This window comes from Tachypleus tridentatus, chromosome 3 (assembly GCF_004210375.1).
Source record: "Tachypleus tridentatus isolate NWPU-2018 chromosome 3, ASM421037v1, whole genome shotgun sequence".
In the NCBI taxonomy this organism is placed as follows: Eukaryota; Metazoa; Arthropoda; class Merostomata; order Xiphosura; family Limulidae; genus Tachypleus; species Tachypleus tridentatus.
Genome location: NC_134827.1, coordinates 8331051 through 8350932, shown reverse-complemented (window position 1 = coordinate 8350932; position 19882 = coordinate 8331051). Strand labels below are relative to the sequence as shown.

The 19882-nt window shown below is 35.1% G+C and overlaps 1 protein-coding gene across 3 annotated transcripts in view; it reads right to left on the bottom strand.

The window, feature by feature from the left end:
* Positions 1-3840: 3840 nt before the first annotated feature.
* Positions 3841-19882, bottom strand: part of LOC143246296 (cytochrome P450 4c3-like) — a 69396-nt gene continuing 53354 nt past the window's right edge. For 2 of the 3 annotated variants that reach the window (XM_076492771.1, XM_076492770.1), the window contains exons 2-11: positions 18817-18929; positions 17055-17140; positions 15672-15862; positions 10063-10132; positions 9297-9423; positions 8408-8602; positions 7303-7476; positions 6839-6905; positions 5908-6087; positions 3841-4750 (exon numbers count right to left, since the gene is read on the bottom strand). In XM_076492771.1, the coding sequence (XP_076348886.1) occupies positions 4590-4750; positions 5908-6087; positions 6839-6905; positions 7303-7476; positions 8408-8602; positions 9297-9423; positions 10063-10132; positions 15672-15862; positions 17055-17140; positions 18817-18858 (1293 nt within the window). In that variant the 5' untranslated portion in view covers positions 18859-18929 and the 3' untranslated portion in view covers positions 3841-4589. The remainder of the gene's footprint in view (positions 4751-5907; positions 6088-6838; positions 6906-7302; positions 7477-8407; positions 8603-9296; positions 9424-10062; positions 10133-15671; positions 15863-17054; positions 17141-18816; positions 18930-19882) is intronic. The other variant, XR_013025907.1, reaches the window with a different exon arrangement.

Genomic DNA, 19882 nt, shown 5'->3' with positions numbered 1-19882 from the left:
AAAAGAAAAGTCGAAAAAACTGTTTAAAAATTTATTTCAGTTACCCCTCCTTTTCGAGCCCAAATCGTCTGCAACATGTTCTTGACTGATATTATAGATTATGTTGCTTTATTTGGTCTTATCATTTGTGCAGAAAAAAAACTCGAAACGTTTGTTTACTTAAAATTAAGCACAAAACTACACAATTAGCTATCTGTGCTCTGCTCGCCACGGGTATCGAAACCCAAGTTCTAGAGGTGAGTGTCCACAGACATACCTCTATAACACTGGGCATAAGATTCGAAACAAACAACGAGTATGTCTTGCATGCTCGAGTAACTTCTTTTCTTATCATACTAAAATTTCACAAGATATGAATACTACTATTACTCACAAAATTTAGTAAGAAGCGAGGACTTTGTAAGCCTAACACAAAATTACCTGCTTCCGTTACAAATATATTTAATGCCAGGATATCTTCTTTCGCCTTGGCAAGAACTACGTTCGAAGAAAACAAAACTACTAAACATGTCAAGCCACCTAATCTCCTTCTGTGTGAGCTTGGCATGACCTGGCGCTTAGGGCACTTTACTTGTAATATGAGTAGTTGGAGGACCGAATTCTGTCATCAAATATTCTTGTCCTTTCAGCTGTGAGGGCGTTATAATGTTATGCTCAATTACACATTTCGTTGGTAAAGAACTGATGGTGATGACTCACTGCCTTCCCTCTAGCCTATCACTTCTAACTTAGGAACAGCTAGTGCAGATTTATCTCTCAAGTAGTTTTGCGCGATAGACAACACGCATCTTCCAGCAAGTACAAAACTTTTGATTAGTTTCTTTAATTATCCGAAACTATCTAATGTTTGGATACTTCCCTTCTTCTAAGAATATTTACCAATATCCTTTTAACTCATCACTGTTCTAAAGTAGTGTATATCAAGTTCACGAAATAAAAAAGCAACTGATATCTGAGAGTAGCTTTGTAAGTATCTGTACATAGTAACCAGACCATCTGAGAGTAGCTTTTCAAGTATCTGTACATAGTAACCAGACCATCTGAGAGTAGCTTTGTAGGTATCTGTACATAGTAACCAGACCATCTGAGAGTAGCTTTGTAAGTATCTGTACATGGTAACCAGACCAATAAGAAAATAAAATTTAAAGGCCGCCATAAATCTGGCTGGTAAAATGTAAAAGAATTTATTCAAACGTATCGACAAAGAGAAATAAACACGATGTGCGAATTAACTATATGAAGCTTAACATTGTTCAAAAACGTTAATCAAAAATACAGTTTTACCTGTTAAGTAACAATATCAAATGAGGATAACCCGTCTCTATTGGTAAATGTAAAAATGGTATTGAAAAATACGATTGAATTACCAACATAATAGACACGCAGTGACACAGCGGTATGTCTGAGGACTTTCAACGTTAGAAACCGGATTTCGATATCCGTGTTGGGCAGAGCACAGTAGCCCATTGTGTAGCTTTATAATTAACTATTTAATCGTGCAGTCACAGAAAGTCCCGGCATGGCCAGGTGGACTAAGGGACTCGACTGAGGGTCGCGGGTTCGAATCTCTGTCGCACCAAACATGCTCGCCCTTTCAGCCGTGGGGGCGTTATAATGTGACGGTCAATCCCACTATTCAGTGGTAAAAGAGTAACCCAAGAATTGGCGGTGGGTAGTGATGACTAGCTGCGTTCCCTCTAGTCTTACACTGTTAAATTAGGGACGGCTAGCGCAGATAGCCCTCGAGTAGCTTTGCACGAAATTCAAAAACAAACAAACAGTCACAGAAAGTATCAAACCATATCGTCACAGGTAATATCAAAACATGTAGTTACAGAAAGTATTAAACCATGTCGTCACAAGTAATATCAAACCATGTAGTTACTGAAACTATCAAACCATGTAGTCACAGGTAATATCAAACCATGTAGTAATATCAAACCATGTAGTCACAGGTAATATCAAACCATGTCGTTACAGAAACTATCAAACCATGTAGTTACATAATTCTTAATTGCGTTCCCATAAACAGTTGCCTGAGTTTTCTCGATAAGCTCACCATTTGATAACCACCAGAAGGATATGACTTAAACATTAAAACTAACGACTCAAATGTTTTTAAAAACCTTCTCGAAGATTAGGGTCTGATTTCTGTGTAGGTCTTTTAAAACGTTCATATTGTTGATTTGAAACCAACATGGTTAGCCTGTTTTGTGTGTGTCGTAGAGAGCATTATTCTGGTTGAACGACACATTGGACTACTAAATAACATGATGTCTAAGTCCGGTAAGACGCTTGACTCGCAATCTTATGACATCCCATCAGCTGAAAAGGCGAGCATATTGGTGGTGTGTCATAATGTGATGGTCAATTCCACTATTCGTTGGTAAAAGAGTAGCCCAAAAGTTAGCGGCGGGTGGTGATAACTATCTGCCTTCTCTTTAGTTTTACACTACTAACACTATTAACTTAGGGACGAGTAACGCAGATAACTCTTATGTAGCTTTGCTCGAAAATTCAAACCAACCAAACAAACAACCTCTGGTTTATAAGACCAAAACCCCAACACTGAGAAGAAGAAGAAGGGGTTTTGATATCCGCGGGATCTACATATTTCATATTGGTAAATCCCATGAGTAATGCCAATTATGAAATCTCCAATAAATTTTTTCACAATTGACACCCGCGTCCCTTTAGACCGACAGTCACCCTGTATGAAGTGTTCTCATCAAAACATGAGTATCCCAGCCAGTATTGATTCGTTAGCGAAAACAGTATCTATATTTCTCTGTGGTGGTATACTGCGTGTTTATCTTGAAACAACGACAGTGGATTTTTTTTAATCTCTTGGATTTTTGTAAAATGAAAATGCATTGTACAGTGAGAGTGTAAAACTGGTGCTTTCTGTCAGGTTATTCTGTCTTTTTTTTTTAAGGGAATGTGAATTGCTTCCCCATACAACTGACTTTCGTGTAGAACACGCTGTAGAAACATCATATTAGTTCAAATAAGTGGGCCATGTGTTGTAAACAGTGTTCTCTATTGTATCTCAGAACGACTAAGATACAATTTTGTTTTCAAATGGGTTTCTCGTCATCAAGAATATTCTCTATTGACGTGAGCTTTTTCCTGTGTCACATACTTTATATTTCTAAACAATATAACATTCCGGTAGAAATATAACATTTTAATTTAGAAGTAATAAATATTCTAAGTAATGTGGTTTTAGGTTATTCATATAATAAGCACGTAATAAGAATGAGACATATGATGAAAAACGAAATTCTGAAGTGAAAATTGTTAGCTGATTATATGACTGGAACAATGAATTCATTTTCAAGCATGTCTCACTAAGGAATATTAATTTAAATAAGCATTATCACTATTAAATACAAGAATTTAACACACACAAATTAAGAACCACAGATTAATCGTAGTTTTTTGCTTGAAAATAGGAGTATGCTAGTAGTTTGTTTGTCATTGAGCATAAAGATACAGAATGGACTGTCTGTTCTCTGCCCACCACGCTAACGAAACCAGGTTTCCAGCGTTGTAAGTCTCGAGACATATCGTTGTGCTACTGGGGGGCATATTAGTAGCAAATTACTATTTTTACGTCCTCATTTTGTGCCACCAGATAAACAAGTTACACAAAATATACCGATAAGAAATATATAAAATACGTTTTTCATACTTGTTGTTAAGCTTAAAATTACACAACAGACTATCTGTATTCTGTTCACCACAGGTGTCAACACCCAATTTGTATCTATGTGTATATATCATCAGATTTTTAGGTGAGCAAGTGGTAGAAGTGGGTTCTATTAAATAAATATAATCTTTTGATTCATATATTATCTTTATTTACATAAACATATAATATACAAAACGATCTGACATACTCTGGATCTAAACTTTAAAGAACTCCACTCAGTTTGGTGTTTTACTGTAGAGTTCGTATATTCTAAGAATAATTCGATTTTCAGCAATTTTTGAAGCAAAATGAATATTTTTCTATAAGTTTGTTTCTCAAATTCACATGAATCGTTACGCACTTTTGTATCTTTTCTTTTTTAGTATCTCTTACTGTAAATGACTTGGAATTATATAATGAATTAGGTTGACTGTAAAATTTCGAAAATAATCTTTTTTAATGATATTGATTATTAAAAGAAATTAGTAGCTTAAAAACCTTTATTATAAAGCTCCTGAAAGTTTAAAAAAAGCATTAATCATAAAAGTACACGAATTCTTTAATGCGTTAACCCTCACGATTATGTAGATGATCAATTAACAACCACGTACAAAAAATAATATATATAATGAAATTATAGAATATATAAAATTATAAAATGTAGTGCGACACTATCGTTCAGATAACTTAATAAATCTTAAATTTCATATTTTATCATATAAAGCCATTATTTCGTTAAGGTTACCGACAACTCAAGTAACAACATATAATGTTGTTATATTTATTAATTTTAAGAACTGCTGGCCTTAAATATAGATGACAAAGTGTACGATATAAGGGAAGATATCAGCTTTTTACACTTACAGAATAAAACCATTATAAGACCTTTTACATTTCACCATCTAGGCGTTAATTTCATACGTAACCCTTGTTTTGGCCGAATCACCATCTCAGCAATAAGATGGATCTTGTCCCTTGGGTCTATCGACGTCAGGTTGAAATTGCGAAGAATATTTGCAATTAAAACTTTTTCTTCCATCATGGCAAACTTCTGACCTGTAAAATGTTTTAGAACATTTATTATTTTACCAAAAAAGAGGGAAAATCTAAAAATTTCTGTGTGAACGTTCCTTACAGTATGAGAATCTAAAGAGTAACCAAATCTGAATCCAAAAGTGAATTCAGGTCTTTCTCAGGTCCAAAGAAAAGTCATGAAGGAAAATTAACGTGCTTTTTGTTTGGTTTTTTTTTTTTTTTTAAATACACATAAATTTGGACTAAAGCCTCACTTTTATCATTAAATGATTAAAACCTGGAGTCAAAATTTATCAATTTTTTATTCATTTTAATTTTATAAGTTTTAGGAAACTTACGAATAGACATTGAAGTCGGACACAGATATTCGAATCACACGTAAATATATGACACTTAAGCGAAATTTTCATAAAATTACTGTATAGAATTATCCTTGCTGAGAGTCATGGGTTCGAATCCTCGTCGCACCAAAAATACTCACCCTTTCAGTCATAGGGGCATTATAATGTTACGGTCAATCCCACTATTCGTTGGTAAAATAGTAGTCCAGTACTCGGCGGTGGATGTTGGTGACTAGCTACCTTCCCTCTAGTCTGAAACTGCTAAATTATGAACGGCTAGCGCAGATAACCCTCGTGTAGCTTGGCGCGAAATTCAAAACCTACTACTAAACTTGCTATTCGTGCTTCATAATTAGAGTTATTATGCATATGTAGCCTAAATGGCTACGTCAGAGATCCCTATGGTTCAGATATAACCGTATCTAGTTTCGAACTATTGAGCAGAGAAAGAGCAACCCAACATAGCACTTGCTGCATCAAGAACTTTGTCTCTTTGAATAGGATGGTGGTATTGCCTCTCACTTTTACAACGCGCCGATAATTGAAAGTGCAGAGCATATTTTGCGATATCACGTCTTGAACCTTGGGCTAGACAACATCTGGCTCATAATGTTTTATAGATTTGACACGTTTCGAATTTCACTCGTTTCTTGACAAATATACAGTTTAGAATCTGATGAAAATTTGAGCCAGATATTTAATCATTACTCTCAGAAAGGAAAAAAAAAAAAAAAAACAGAAAAGAAAAGTAAATAACACTATTTATTCAAAGTAAATACGGAACTTATCACACGAAAACAATTTCAAATTTCTTGGCCATATGCAAATTCTGCTTACCAATACAGTTTCTCGGGCCAGCTGAGAAAGGAACATAAGCGTAGGGATGACGTCCTGCTACATTTTCTGGTAAGAATCTATCCGGGTCGAAAATTTCCGGGTTTGGAAATACTTCTGGATTTCGATGTAGCATGAACGTAAAAAGAAAGCACGTGGTTCCTTGTGGTATTGTGTAGCCATCTATTGAGAGAAAAATATATTACATACTTATAAGGACTACAAGTTCTCACGATAAACCAATGGATGTTTCGTTTTGAGATTAATCGAGTGACTTAATCTTTTATGAAAAGAGAAATGCTCTTGAATTCTTTATTATCTTACTTTTGTTTGTAGTATACACCCACCCCACACACACACATATACCATTATATAGTTGGTTTGGTTTGTTTTGCATTTCGCGCAAAGCTACACCACGGCTATCTGGGCTAGCCATCCCTAATTTTGCAGTGTAAGACTAGAGGGAAGGCAGCTAGTCATCACCACCCACCGCCAACTCTAAGGCTACTCTTTTATCAACGAATAGTGGGATTGGCCGTCACATTATAACGCCCCCACGGCTGAAAGGGCGAGCATGTTTAGTGGTACAGAAATTCGAACCCGCGACCCTCGGATTACGAGTCGAGTGCCTTACCCACCTGGCCATGCCGGGCCATTAAACACATACTTTCGTTTAAAGCAGGTTCGCTTTATTATCAGAAAATCAACAGCTTTTTAAAATCTTAATATACAATTGTTTCAGGAAACTCAATGAAAGTTATATGAAACGTATTGACTGTCACAAGTAAACTATTTGGTTTTTGGAAAGAACGATTGCCATTACTACTAATATTATATCAAAATCCTTTTATTGTAATAATAATTAATTTTGTGAATGTGAAATATATAGCTGGATATCTCTGTAATTTGTTGATAATTAAATTAAAATACTCACTGACAACAATATCTTCTTGAAGCATTCTTCCAATAAAAGGAACTGATGGGAAGAGGCGAAGACCTTCCTTGATAAAAGATGTTTTAAGGGTGAGTGAACGAACAATAAAAATTATTGTGTAGGAAGGAAAAATAAATCCCAATTAAGAATTATATAGTTCGCTTTCGTATAATAAATCATAATATAATATAAATCTATTTCACCTTTTGAACAGAAAAAAGTAGGCTAATATCAAATCATTAAATGTTTATTTTACACAGTAAACTTTATATTTACACTATTATTGGATGCTTTAAAATTTATATTTACACTATTATTGGATGCTTTAAAATTTACCGGTAAAAATTATTACGTAATAAAATGTTAACAATGGCAGTTTTGAAACAATATTAGAAAGAGATACAACTATTACAGTAAATATATATTTATTATTACAACTGAAAATTCATTCCTGTATTACATACTTTAAGTACACACTCCAAATACTTCATCTCTTTTATATCTTCTAAGGTGATTGGCCTTGTAGAATCATCACCAAAGATTATGTCTAATTCATCTTGTATTTTCTGTTGAATAGAACGATCCAAGCCGATGAGATACAGAGTCCAGCTAATTGCCATAGCTGTTGTGTCGTGTCCCTTTTGTAGGAGAACAAAAACCACGTTATTATGTACATGATTTTCAAATAATATTTGGAAGTGCAAATTCCAACTGATCCAAACTGCGGCATTAGCATGTTTTGAGATACTAGTAGAGTCCGTATTTAATCAACCTGTTTAAGTTAATAAATCCTAATCCTTAAATTAGTTAAACAGTTTGTTTGTTTGTTTTTGAATTTTGCACAAAGCTACTCGAGAGCTATCTGTACTAGCCGTCCCTAATTTAGCAGTGTAAGATTAGACGGAAGGCACCTAGTCATCATCACCCACCGCCAACTCTTGGGCTACTCTTTTACCAACGAAGAGTGGGATTGACCGTACCATTATAACGTCCCCACGGTTGGGAGGGCGAGCATGTTTTGGCGCGACTCGGGCGCGAACCCGCGACCCTCAGATTACGAAGCGCACGCCTTAACGCGCTAGGCCATGCCAGGCCTGGTAGTTAAACAGAACATGGCACTAATTCAGATAGAAAACTATTTGAACAAAAATCCTGGTATTTTTGGAGTTATTTTTTTAAGTGAAGTAATTAGGAAGTAGATTATTCGGATGAAGCTAGACGTTATTGGAATTAATTGGATATTTCCTTATATTTTCAAATAAGAAGATAGATGACATGTGTACTACTGGGTGATACATTTGCTTCAGCAGAGAGAAGATAGGACGCATGTATACAATTAGGCTATAAATTAGTTGAGCAGTGATAAGATAGATAGTACGCATGCAAGAGGGTAGTAAATTTGGTTAGGAAGAGAGAAGTAGATATATGGGACGTATACACTTGGTTGCACTAGGTATCAGTATGTGGGTGCATATAGATAGCAATGTTCTAATAACAAAATGTCTTACTCAGTAGCTAAAAGCACTCATAGTTAGAGATCTATCCGAGTAAATAACGTACTGTTTTTACCTCAAACATGAAAGTGTCCACTTCTTCACGAATGTCTTCTAGTGTAAGAGTGGGATCTTTCAAGTGATGATTGATTAAGAGATCTAAAAAGGCCTGACGTTGTTTCAATCGTATCACTCCATTCTCATTGGTGTCCTGATCGTCTTTATTGGTCTCTCGACTCTTTAATATCTGGGTTTTCCTATTACGAATTACCTGGACAAAATTGGCGTAAGTCAAGATAAGCTCGAATATATTTATAGTTAAATCACGAATCTAATTATTTCAAGAGCAAAATAAAACTGAATGTTTCTCTTTAAAATGTTAGGTAATTTCCTTTAATGGTTTGTTTTGCATTTCGCGCAAAGCTACATGAGGGTTGTCTGCGCTAGCTGTCCCTAATTTTGCAGTGTAAAACTAGAGGGAAAGCAGCTAGTCATCACCACCCACTGCCAACTCTTGGGCTACTCTTTTACCAACGAATAGTGGGATTGACTGTAACATTATAACGCCCCCACGGCTGAAAGGGCGAGCATGTTTGGTGTGACTGGGATTCGAATCCTCGACCCTCAGATTACGAGTCAAGTGTCTTAACCACCTGGCCATGCAAAGGCCTTCCCTCTAATACCCGTGAACTAGTATCTGGAATATGTAGAATGTTTCAATGGTTGAAATATAGGCGTTCGATCCGTAATCTGAGGGTCGGAGGTTCGAATCCTGATCGCACCAAATATGCTCGCCCTTTTAGTCGTGGGGATGGGACAACTGAGATGGACCGGCCGGTCCCTTGTCCCTAAACATTATGCTATGTAAAAGATAGTAATTTCAATGTGCAAGTTTCGAATCAAAGCTAAACATTTTTCTTGTTTCAATAAATCTCTAGCACAAAGTCTGTAAAATCTGTACATACCCATCTAGTAAAATTATGAAGATCTGCTAAGCTTTTATGAAAACGACGTCCGTATGACGACAGTGAAAAGAACATCATTGGCCAAAGCCAAGGTCTCATCATACGAGACATAAACATTTCACCAACCCTGAAATATATAAATTAAGAACTAAAAACAAGTAAATAATAAGCTGAAAGTTATAAAAATGGTTGACATTAACTAAATAATCCTCCTGGTGAGTAAAGCCAATTTCATTAACTCGCCAGTATTTTCAAGAATGTTAACAACAACACAAACACTGGTCTTACTTTATGTTAGGAGTAAATCTTGGTAAAGGAAATATGTTTAAGAACAAAACTAAAATAACCAGAAACAAATAACTATAAGAAATAAAAATATTATTTCACAAATACACAGATGACGCCAAGGTCTTTCCATAACATAAATTTTTACATAATTATCCTTGTAATTTAGCATTATTCTTTTCAATCTAAATTAAGATCATTCACTTAACAAAATTAATTTCATAAACATGACCTGTTATTTCCTTCACAAATATACAGTGTATTTAAAGGCTGTAGCGGTTCTATCGAAACGTAAGGCTTGCAAGTGAAATAAAACATTAAGTGCTATAAGTTATAAAATATTTAACAGAAATCGACATTTAACTAAATTAAATGTTTGATACGTTATTAAAGATGACCATGCACAATTAAAGTGATTTTGATTTCAAAAATTGAATTAGAAAAAACAAAAACAGAGCACTCTTGATGTGTTGAAACTCACTCGTATAAAGCCTTCACGTACGGTGATTCTTTATTGTTTTGTGCGTGAATTTTAATTCCCATAGCACTCTCTGAAAATAGACGGCAAGAAAAAAATATAAACATCTAAATAATAGGTAATACTCGCTAGAATGTTCTTTAAATATATTGTTTGGTTAGAGAACCGTATATCTTATACAAAGTCAAGAACTTTTTCGTTTTAAAGACGTTGTTTGAAATGTATGGAAATTTACGTTTTATATGTTTTAGAAGAAACGTGGTTTGAGATATATTATTTTTATGTTTTTTTTTTTTTTTTTGCAGTTTCCAGAATCAAGAAATTGCATGTTCTGAAGTATCCTTGACGTATAGTTAAGAAACATTAGGCTTTGGTTAACTTCCCAAAGTGGCACAGCGACAAACCTGACAACTTATAATGTTAACAAACGGGTTTTTCTCCATGATGGGAATATTACAATTACCCCCCTTTGTAGCTTTGCGCATAACCACAAACAACTCTTTGGCCACCTCTGTTAATGTAAGTTTGTCACGTCATGTGAATTTGCAAGATGGCGACTTTAAGAGAAGATAGTTTTGGTTTCGTTTGTTTTGAATTTCATGCAAAGCTACACGAGGGCTATCTGCGCTAGCCATCCATAATTTAGCAGTGTAAGACTAGAGGAAAGTCAGCTAGTCATTACCACCCACCGCAAACTCTTGGGCTACTCTTTTACCAATGAATAGTGAGATTGACCGTTAAATTATAACGCCCCCAACTGCTGAAAGGGCTACCTTGTTTGGTGTGACGGAGATTTGAACCCGCGACCCTCGGATTACGAGTCGAGTGCCTTAACCACCTGGCCAGAGAAGATGGAATGCATTGTATACTGTTATACTGTTACCAATAATAATTTGTTAAAAAGTACGCTGACAGGTTATATATGTTCAGTATATAATAAAACTACGATAAATAAGTGCTATCACATTCGAAGCATGAAAAAACAACAACATACGATTTACAAAAACTTAAGCAATCATTTACCTGCAGTTTTTGGAAAGATTATACATTTATACATTATACATTTCTCTTTCTTGGCAATTTTCTTTTAAGAGGTTTTAATGTAATTATAAATACAGCACCGCTTAGCACAATAAAAGTGTCATCAATTTTGTAACGTGTGGCGCGAATGATCATGTGCAACTTGGAAAAGAATCCACGTACCAATTCTTGATCATTTCTTCTAGAAACGTGTTCCTACGTGTTTGCTAGCCTGTAGATGTAACTGGTCAAGTATTTTTAATACACTTTAATACTTCTAACAACTTTAAATTCCTGGTTTATGAAAATAAACGACTGAAGATATAAACAAGGACACGTAATAAATAACATGAACCCATTATAAAGTTATCTTAGAAAAGAAAATTATAAATATAATTAACGACTTTGCGAAGTTTTAGAATATTTTGAAATTATTCGCATTTTTAGTAATGAAATATTTTTCACACCACCTTTGCAATTACCAATATAGTACGTATTGTTTATTTTTTTTAAATTTCGCACAAAGCTACACGAGGGTTATCTGCACTAGCCATCCATAATTTAGTAGTGTAAGTCTAGAGGGAAGTCAGCATCACCCACCGCCTACTTTTGGCTACTCTTTTATCAACGAATAGTGGGATTGACCGTAACTTATAACGCCCCAACGACTGAAAGGGCACGCATGCTTAGTATGACGGGGATTCGAACCCGCAACCCTCGGATTACGAGTGGAGTGCCTTAACCACCTGGCCATGCCGGGCCATATAGTATGTAACCTGGCCTCATATACGACTTAGCACATCACCGTTAATTAGCAGTATGAAACACTTAGTTTCTTGAAATAGAGAATGCTTATGGTAACAAACTGTATATCATACTCAACTATTAATCAGTTATTTTATCTTTCATTCAAGATAGAGATAAGAAATATTTTGTAAAACTGAGAATTAATAAAGCTGTAACGAAGGCTGTGTGCGCTAACCGCTAATTTCGGGCAGATAAACTAGAGAGAAGGCAACTAGTGAACAGCACCCATCGTCAACTCTCGGGCAAGGCAATTTAATTATGTGTTTTGACCATCATTCTTATAACGTACCAACCACTCCTGAATCGCTGTACGCAATTTTGTGGCAAATGGATACAAGCTGTAATAGAGGATTCCTTGTACCACACGACATTCACTAGGCCACGTGCGACCTTAGATTGCAAGTACCACCAGATTGAAATTCATTACACCAGTACAGACGAATCTATTGCCACCCGTGCAATTACGTCTCTAAATCTGCATACCTGACATAGATAATAGATTTTCAGACAAATATAAAAATATTTATGCTTATAGAGTCTAACACAGAAAAAAGATAAATGTAAAAGATTTATCTGTGTATTATTTGGACTATTGTTTAAAATAGACGTGAGGATGCACTTTATATCCCGGGAAAAGAGTTGAAAAAAAATTAAAATTTACAGACAGATGGTTCAGTAGCTATTGTTAATTAGCTTGCGTGAAACAGACCGTACTGATTAACTGTTTACGAGAGTGAATTAAGAGATGAAAACAAATAAACAAACGATAACGACCCATATTTGGTGAGAAAATGAGCAAAAAACTATTTATTTACTTAGTTTGAAGCTTACTCGCCTACTGCCCCCCCGCTAGTACAGTGGGCTCAGCAGATAGCCCGATGTGGCTTTTCTATAAGAAACACACACACACTTAATCGCCTAGAAACCGATCCAACTATTTTATTTTAATTTATATCGAGTTGGGACCCTCCCGATGTCTCATCAATAAGTCTGAGGGCTTATGATGCGCACTCGCACAATGCAAATAGGTCATTTTGTAACTTTGTACTTGAAAATAAACAGATAAATCTGACTGAGCATGGTCTATTTGTGAGATAGCAATTTTTTTATGATTATGGTTACGTTTATCGTTTATCTATGAATTTTTAGTTGCATTAAAACGCTAACCTGCTTTCAAATCAGTTATTTATATTTGCAGTAAATATGTGCATATGGTGAAATTGACAACAGTTTCTCTCGTACGGATATTCTTAATTTAGCAGAAGAATACGTAAATGTGTGATCACATATGGTTGTACTCTTGTGATATACTCTGCGAATTTTAGATCGTTGCATATTGGTTAGCGTTTGAGATTGTAAGTTCGAGAGTTGATGGTTCGTATCCCTTTGCTACTAAAAACTCTGGGTGCTTTATAACAGTGACAGATAAAACTCACTAACTTAAAGTAATCCAAGGGTTTATTGCAGAAGGCTACTATCTGTCCGTGAAGTAATCACTATGGACGGCTAGTGCAGGAAGACTATGAACAGCTTTAGATGAATAACCAAACAAAAAATATATGTGTACTAACATAAAGCTAACCAGTTTTTAAAATGTAGAACACTGTGATCTTCACACAGTTAGGAGGAGTATTATAAATATAAACTATAATATATTATAACTCAGAGTTCATTATTTTTTTCACTATTTTTTCTCCTGCATTCTGAAAAATAAAATGTTTGTTTTTTTGTTTTGAACTTGACGCAAAGCTACGCGAGGGCTAGTTGCGCTAGCTGTCCCTAATTTAGAAGTGTAAGAATAGAGGGAAAGCAACTACTAATCACCACCCACCTCCAACTCTTGGACTAACTTTTACCAACGAATAGTGGGATTGACCGTAACATTATATCACCACCACAGTTGAAAGGGTGATCATATTTGGTGTGATGGGGATTCGAACCCGCAACTTTTAGATTATGAGTCGCGTGCCTTAACCACTTGGCCATACGGGGCCGAAGATAAAAGAGAAAAGAAAAAAGGTGCAGACCGCATAAGAGTAAATATATAACGTCCACACATAGAGACTGTTATTCACTATAAATGTTCGTAAAATTGTAACTGCTGTATGTTTTGATTTATTCTATGAGCAACTGAATAAAGCAATTATAAAATGTATTAGTAATTCTTCAAAGCATGAATTACCTATATAAATCAATAGAGAGTATTAAAAATAAAAGAAAATGGGGCCAATAGGTCATTGGGTTGTGTAATAATGTGAACCATTAATGTTAATTCGCTCGTGTTCTATACGAAAAGTGACAGAGTAAATTATACAACAATATAGATTTTAATAATTTGTTTTGGAATTTATATTGAAATCCTAGTGATGAACATGGTCGAATATGTTGGTATATTTCCTTTTTAAGTGTGATAATTTGGCTCCGTTTGAAAAAATACACAAAATTACTTTTTATTTACACATTTTAAAAGTTCACAAAAAGATGGCTTTTAATAAAATCTTCGAACGTTAAATTTATAAACTTTTTACAATTATAAGTCACTAAAATGGTTAGGTTTGCCATCTGTTCGAAATAATATTATTAGTTGGATTATTTAAACTAGCAGATTACCCGTGGCGCCAGTGCTCACTTGGGGGGGGGGGGGTACCAGCAATTTGTAGGGATAACACTGGTGGCTGAAAGCGATTTGCAGCCTTGTATAGTAATTTCTTTTGAGTGCTTTTTCTCTTTCTTGTCCAAAGACAAAAATACGCCAAATACTCCGTAAACGTTGAATCTGTCCGACTTTTTCACCTTCGTTTTGCTCCACTACGCGCAGCAAATTCATCTGCCCAAATTTATTTTTCTGTACATTCGAATGGAGAATAATAAAGTCCTCCGTGACGGAAAACGGACGCGAAAAGGCAAAATGGTGATCCATATTGCAAATCTGCATGCATACAGGATAAAAATTTCGCGAAGTTGGGTGTTGCAAATCGCATAATAAAAAAAGTCTTTCCAGTATCATACGTATAAGGAAGAGTTTTATTGTTTTATTATATTTATAGAATATTTAAAGATGAGAAATATTTAAATAAAGAAAATTGCGTTTGATTTAGTTAAATTTCGCGTAAATCTATTCAAGGGCCATCTGCGTTATCCCTTTTCAATTTAATTGTATATATAGACTAAAGCAAAAGAAGGCAGCAAATCAACACCCCCCGCCACCAACTCTTGGCTACTCTTTTACCAAATAATAATAGGATTGACCATCACATTTTAATGCCCCACAGCTGAAAAAGCGAGCAGATTCAGTGACGATAATTCGAAACAGCGACTTGCAGATTGCGAACCGAGTGTCCTAACCACGTAGAGGTAGATGTTTAATTTATTTTCTTTATCAGTTGACTCCCATTTCTCAAATACATTTATCTAAAAAATTACCTGCTTGTATTACTGAGAAAAAGTGTAACTATATTTTTATGTTTAAACGTTTTGCTCAGTGATGATGGAAAATGCTCTATCAGGTGGCCCGGCATGGCCAGGTGGTTAAGGCACTCGACTCGTAATCTGAGGGTCGCGGGTTCGAATCCCCGCCATACCAAATATGGTCGCCCTTTTAGCTGTGGGGACGTTATTATGTTACGGTCAATTCGTTGGTAAAAGAGTAGGTTGTGGATGGTGATGACTAGCTGCTTTCCCTCTAGTCTTACACTCCTAAATTAGGGACGGCTAGCGCAGATATTCCTCGTGTAGCTTTGTGCGAAATTCAAAAACAAACAAACAAACAAACAGTATATACTCACCACAAATAGCGTCCAATGTACAGAGGGTAACAAAGCTTTCTATATCCACCCATTTGCTGTTTTGGGTTTCTTTTAATTTGTTCACCAAAATTCGACTCTGTTCGTTAAATATAGGCATGAAATCATCCAGGATTCTGAAGTGAAAAGCAGGTGTCAACATTTTCCGTCTTGTTTTCCATTTATCTTTGGAACTGATTGTAAATAAACGAAATATAAATTTCAAATACTTTCATAATACAAAGAGAACGACACTATATAATCTCTTAAATATACCATATATATGTATATATATTACAATACTCTTCGAATTGGCTGTGACTTAGTGATTACAAGGACTTTGGTTTGCCACCCGTTATCACAAGAACGAGCTCCTTTCTTTAAATTCATGAGTGCACTTCAAAAGTTGGTGTTAAGTCCCAGTGTTCGGCCAAATAAAAGTATACCAAAAATGGGAGATAAGTGCTGTATTCTTTCTAGTCTATCAGAGACGGCTGTAAGCAAATATCGCTTGCGTGCCTTTACACAAAATATTTCAACTTACAAGTAATGGCAGTACTGTCAATGGCACTATAAGATGCAACTTGGTTTTAAATATTATTGCTAACTTTGAACAAACAGTCTATAGGGAAGGCGGTAAGACAGCACTGTCTTAGTCAAACGTTAGGCAACTTTTATGCGATCAAATAGTAGGATTTAATTGCCACTTTTGTAGAATATATCCACAGCCCAAAAGTGCGGAATGCGGCAAAAGGCAACGAATTCTATAATTTATAGATCATTTCCGGCAGGCGTTTATTTAACTGTTTGTTTTGCTTTTACATTTCGCGAAAAGCTACATGCGGGCTATCTGCGCTAGCCGTTCATAATTTAGCAGTGTAAGATTAGAGGGAAGGCAGCTAGTCGTCACCACTCACCGCCAACTCTAAGGCTACTCTTTTACCAACGAATAGTGGGATTGACCATCATATTATAACGCCCCCACGGTTGAAATAGGGAGCATGTTTGGTGCGACGGAGATTCGAACCCGCAACCCACAGATTACAAGTCGAGTGTCTTAACCACCTGGCCATGCAGGGTATATTTGTAATTTGTAGATAGCCCTTGAGTAGCTTTGCGCGAATATCAAAAATAAACGCAATACATTTTTCGTTGTTGAAATAGCACAAGAAATGATAAAAATGTTGTAAACTACCCACTAAACAATCATATTACATATACGCTCTGATCCAAGAGGCTTGATTGATTGCATATTTAATCGTCACAATTTTGAGGAAAATTAACGTTGAATTGTTTCAAAGGGTGCCTGCTAATAAATCTAAATTGACGTCACAGTACTCAAATTTCTAGGTAGAAAGTTAAATACACCAAAATGTTACACATTACCTCGTCAGCAATCCTGATCCTAACCATGGGTGTAAGAGGGAGTATTCTACTGCTTTATCTATGATCTTTGAACTGCTGAGAACTACCTGGAAAAAGGAAGAGAAAGATACAGAAATGCAATACCCTTCATAGGGGCGTTTAGGCTTACCACTCTGATAAGTTAACAACTTCACGTCAATACTTTTTTGTGTAGATTTAATTTTCAAAACACATAAACGGTATTCAGAGCTAACATTATTTAGAGTCTATTGAAGTAGTTCTAAAATATGATAACCACGTGAAGAGCTAAATAATAATTATACAAGTCTTACTATACACACCTTGATCTAGATATTCTTTGGAAATATATTTAAGCCTGAAAAGAATATACATATGTGTCTGAATTTTGGTGCCTGGAGTATTCCTACTCATCAGATACCGATTTCAAACAACTAAGATACGACGGTCACGTGGTATTATATGTGAACATAAGAGAACAGCTGTATTGTACGTGTCCACGAACCAAAAATTGCATTAGGCAGCACTTATAGTAAGTCCTTAAAGATACTCGTGCAGTTTTTGCATACGTGTTAGTAAATATTGTAATTACTTTAAGACGTCGTATGAGCTCGTAAATCTCTAATGTTTGTTAATTAAGAGTTTTCTATTCCATAGTAATAAGTTAAAGATACAACATATGCGGGTACACATACGCATTGCTTATCAGCGTAAACGTTCAGATATCAAAGTAAACTTTAATTTGTTGTTGATAGATCTACAATATTTCGTGTACAGTATTGCAAATAATCACGTAAATGGTGGAAGAAGAAAAAGAAATTAACAGCAAGTACTGTGGAAGTGTTTCACATTCAATATACAACATCTATAGTGAAGCATGATGGGAAATCCGTACAAGTTTCCAGCTGCATCTCAGCCAACAATGGCTGTGTTACAGATGAAAGTAATGACACTCTGCTGCTGTCAGGTCATTTCTTTAGGAACACGATCCAAAGCGCACAGCAAATTTAATGAAACGCCAAAGAGTACACCATGGAACATTCGCAACAACAGCTTGTCTGTACGTACTCCTGACTTGAATATCTTAAGGTTGTACGAAAACCGAGAAAGGAAACTAAAGAACGGGCTACATCATGTGGAGTAATATGAGACATTTCCAACATAAATCATAAGGATCGCATACAAAAATTGTATTGCATGATATAATTTATTTTCCTGTTATTTTTCTATTTTCTGTTATCATGTTTAGGACAATCAATAAAAACGTTGTTTGTGACTCGTATTTATATATAGTTTGTATGTTTCCGTCATTATTTTCATTATTAGGTATATGTTTATAACACAACTTTAGCTTCAAAAATAAAATAGCAAAATATAGCTTTACACAAAGCCATTTTTTGTCTTAATTCTGTTCATAAATATATTTATGAAAGAGAAACAGAACAAGATTGACGCTCCAGTGAACATAGAACGTGAACAAACAAGAAACATCTACCATATATTTATGTACACAAATAACTCATTTTATAGAGGTATTTTGATTGGTTAAAATGATTTTTAAAGGTAAAAGAATTTAAGGCCTACTAGAGTCGTATTATAAATTGAACCCCTAATCAACTTTGAGCATGGTATCTCCAAATAGCATTAAAAATTCAAGTTATTTTAACCTATTAAATATCTCGTTTGATTCGTTATACTATCGAATAATTGAAATTCTGCTGAAAACAGAAGCAAAATTAGGCACAAAGGTTAAAATATAATTTACCTCGACGGTTTCAGGCTTGTAAAAAGCTACAACAGGTCGCATTCCAATCCAAAAACGGAAAAGTCTTTCTTTATCGAACAGGCGAGCAAACCCACAGAGGGTTTGGAACAACACTGGTATTAAAAAAAACAAAACACATCAGCTTGACTTAAACATCTAAACATCCACTGTCTACGAAAACACACAAATAAATGCACATGTGAATAAACAGTAACCCTTTGTAACATTAATTTTAAATGCACTATAAATGACAATAATTTTTGTGCTTTACAAAAGTTTTTGTTTTGTACCTCACGGAAACAAGTTAAGAAAATGCCTTTAAAACAGCGAACCCAACCATTTCTTGATTATATATTATTTGAAATTGTGAAATTTAGAGTAAAATGTAATTTTTGGTCATTATTTTACTTGTGGCTTCGTCAGTTTGGTAAATTTAAGCATAATTTGGAAATTCCAGTCTTCCTCACGTACCCAACTTGAGTATTCTAGTTTCATAAAGTATTCAAGGTACAAATCTCACAAATTGTGTTCATTTATTTATAGACACATGTGAATTCATTCTGAGATCGACTTCCTCCATTGTTCTTAAAAACGTTGACAAATGGACACATATTACATAAACATATCATTTTCACCTGACCTTAACGTTTTTAATATGTTGTATTACTAAGTTCTCAAATCTTTCAATGGTCTCATAACCAAATATATAATACCATTTAGTACCTCACCAATTTTCGGATAAACAACCAAAGTGTTCAAATGAATTTTTGGCAGAAGAAGTTTAAAACATTTGATGATATAGATCGTAAGTGAGAAACATAATATTCTTAACATCCCATAGTTTTCAAAGTTCAGTGTCACATTTGGGAGGCAATTTAAGGTGTATTTAAGGGATGTCTCTTTGTTTGTTTTTGAATTTCGCGCAAAACTACACGAGGGCTATTTGCGCTAACCGTCCCTAATTTAGTTGTGTAAAACTAGAAGGAGGGGAGCTAGTCATCACCACCCACTGCCAACTCTTAATTAACGAACAGTGGGATTAACCGTAACATTATAACGCTCCCAC